At 42.0% G+C, this 3156-nt stretch overlaps 1 protein-coding gene across 2 annotated transcripts in view; it reads left to right on the forward strand.

Annotated features, from left to right (window-relative positions):
* Nucleotides 1-15: 15 nt before the first annotated feature.
* The window catches only part of zgc:100829 (uncharacterized protein LOC445149 homolog), a 15133-nt gene continuing 11992 nt past the window's right edge, over nt 16-3156 (forward strand). Inside the window, exons 1-2 of one of the 2 annotated variants that reach the window (XM_035666696.1) lie at nt 16-149; nt 894-1439. In XM_035666696.1, the coding sequence (XP_035522589.1) occupies nt 1253-1439 (187 nt within the window). In that variant the 5' untranslated portion in view covers nt 16-149; nt 894-1252. Of the gene's footprint in view, nt 150-700; nt 778-893; nt 1440-3156 lie in introns of those variants that run through there. The other variant, XM_035666697.1, reaches the window with a different exon arrangement.

Consider the following 3156-nt stretch of genomic DNA (forward strand, 5'->3'; position numbering starts at 1 on the left):
AGAGAGAGAGGGAGGGAGAGAGATTATGGAATGCTGTGATGTCATCAGCCCAGTCATACACACACAAAGACGAGGAGGACCCACAGGCGCTCTGACTCTCTCAGCTTAGTTAGCATACACTGCTGTGGAGCGGCTGTCTACATCCCACTGTGAGTACTTGAGCAAATTCTACCCTTCTCTTGCAATTCCCTTTGGCTTTGTATCACCTCCTTTCTCTGTTCACTTTCTCCCCCTTTCCTGGGCTTCCTTCTCTGCAACCTACAATGTGTTTAGTAGACACCAATCTGTATTCCACCAGTGTGATAGTTCTCAGCCTGAGACAAGCTTTCTTTCCCTCCAAGTGCTGCTTATGTGGTAGCCATTGTTTAACTACCCACTGTGATTGGAGGAGTCCATTTCAATCCCCTTGTTAGAGTAACCGGCTCATGCTGTCCTGGGCTATGACCCTGGTGTGTTTTGGGTTTATTTTTTTCTCAGGCAAGCAGAAACTGACCATGTTAAAATGGAGCCGCTATCTCGTGGGAGTTTGGGGGAGAAAGGAACATGGGTTTGGGAAGGGACGAGTGGTGAGGTGGGGGAGGAGGGAGGAGGGCCACTGATGACAGAAACAGTCCCATTCCTTTGGAATCTCCTCCCATTTTGGGCTGCAGTCTTTCTGTCAGTTTAGAAACAGGGTTTGAGCCCTTCTGTAGTCATGAAGGGAGGGACAAGATAACCGACTGAAACAGACTTTCCAAAGGAATGACTGAAAGAAAAAAGTTTTTGAATGTGACAAAGGTGGAGTCAAGAAATATATAGGACTTTGCAACTTTGAGAAAAATGTAGACCCCTGTAGGGCACAATATAATCCTCCAAATGTTTGATTCAAGTGTTCTCTGTCGTTTTTTTTGTAGAATGTCCCAATGATGACCTCCAAAGACAAAGCAAACTGACATCTTTGTAGGGTGGGGAAACTCAACAGCATACCACAGGGAGGAAACAGGATTTTGTGTGCGTGAATGCGTGTGTGTGGTTGTACATTATGTACAAAAGTGTGTGTGAGGTTGAACATGCACCTTGATTCATGAGGAAGAGTTTCTGAGTAAATAAGAGTGGATTTAGGATAAAGAAGCAGTGGAAGTCTTCTTCAACGACATGAGACTATAAACCAACACTGTCCATCTCAAGAAGCTGCTGGCCAAAGGACAGCGCCTCCTTCCTACACCTGCTTGGCCACGCAGTACCAAGTTAGCCGCACCATTCAGCCGCCAACATGCTGCAGCAGATTTTAAAGGACATGTACATTGACCCCGATGTGCTGAATGCACTTAATGAGGACCAGAAAAAGACTCTGTTCCTGAAAATGCGCCAGGAGCAGGTGCGGCGCTGGGAAGAGCGGGAGGAGAAACTAGAGAGAGAAGGGGAAGAAGCTGACTGCAAACGAACAAAGCCAAAAAAAGGTAACCACGTCGACCCATCACCACCACTTCACCTTTTGTTAACTTTTCTTCTTCCTGTTTATCTAGTGTGACAGGGTGCAGCTTCAGGTTTTTCAAGCACACTGACCATCACACTTTTAAACAAAGCTTTTGACAGAAAACCATCTGTTCCCCTTTGTGGGAAACAAATTCTGAATCCTTTTAGGGAAGATTTTTCACAGTGTGCTGTGGATCACCTGATAGAGAGTTACAAAGCATGAGAAGTGCACTGCAGAAGCATGTGTGCATCGGTTGTGACAAACATCCTGTGCTGCTGGAGATACTGTCACTGCTGTAGCTCATGTTCCCCGTCATCTCAACAGCTGTTTGCCAAGACAGGCACAGCATTTACCTGAAGTCGATTTGGCAAGTTTAAAGTTTCCTAAAGTACAAACTTGGGCTAACAAACACCAGCTGCTCCACATTAACGTGTCTGTCATGCTGTAGAAACAAACTTGGACTTGGAGGAGGACGATGCTGATCTGCAGCATGATATACAGACAGAAACCAAAGAGCATTTATGACACAGAGTTCTATTTATATCTGAAGCCCTAAACAATTACAGCAGATTGATGATGCTGGTGAATCAATGTTAACATCTTACTCACAGATGATGTTAACATTTATACAAGCAAAGTAAAGTAGATGTCAAGGTAAAATAATATTCACTCTGAAATGGGTATATTATAAGTGTAGTGTTTCAGAAGTGCTGTATGTATTTCCATAATAATGGATATGAAGTGTCTGTCTGAAGTATGTATGTGTTTACATGAACATTTTCTGCTTTCAGTGCTCACACTTAGATCATTTTGTTCCTGTTCACACCACAGAATGTGAGCCTAAGAGCGACAGCGAAGAATATTCACTGGGTCATAGACGTCACTCATGTCTGGATTGCATGTTTGATAGAAAATAGATGGCGAAAACATCAACATGATTGACAGAGATGACGAGGGAAAAAAAGGGAAGGGTAAATGGGTTTATCGGAAACTGGCTTCCGCTTAAAAGAGACAGTTGGAGTCAACAGTGTACACGCAGGAATCAAACAAAGCAACCAGAAACTCAGGAAGCCACAAGTCCGTCCTATAACCGGTCTGACACAGACTAAAGAATCTTGCCTCTCTGCATTTTTCTCTTTGGAGGCACCAAGCGTGATGAGAAATGCGTGGGGTAATGACTCTAATATAACAAACAAATTGCTCTATTTTTATATTGCAAAAGGTAATTGTAGATGACAAAGCAAACTACAGAGGTTACAACAGTTGATGAAAAACAGTGGTGGAATTTAACTAAGTAAATTTACTCAAGTACTGAACTTAAGTACACATTCAAAGTTCTTATTTAATATATGAGTATTTCTATTTTATGCAACTTTATACTTTTATGGACTACAGCTGACAGCTCCTTCACAAATTGTCCAGTGAAAACCATGTATCTCCAAATTTGGTCATTTTGAATCATTAAATGGATTAAGGATAAAGTGTTCCTTTATGAGCATTAAGAAATGAGAAATTATAAAACCACCTTTTTTTAGCTCTGGAAAAGTTGACTTTTTAGAGATACTTGGTTCTCCACAGGACAGTGACACTACAAACATACAATAATCGTACAGAATATGATGCATTGCTGTACCCAACAGTATATAAAGTAGTTAAAATGAGCACTGACAGGGACCATTTTACTGCACTATGAGTACTTT

The sequence above is a fragment of the Morone saxatilis genome, unplaced genomic scaffold (assembly GCF_004916995.1).
Source record: "Morone saxatilis isolate NCDOM2014 unplaced genomic scaffold, NCSU_SB_2.0 Contig20, whole genome shotgun sequence".
NCBI lineage: Eukaryota > Metazoa > Chordata > Actinopteri > Moronidae > Morone > Morone saxatilis.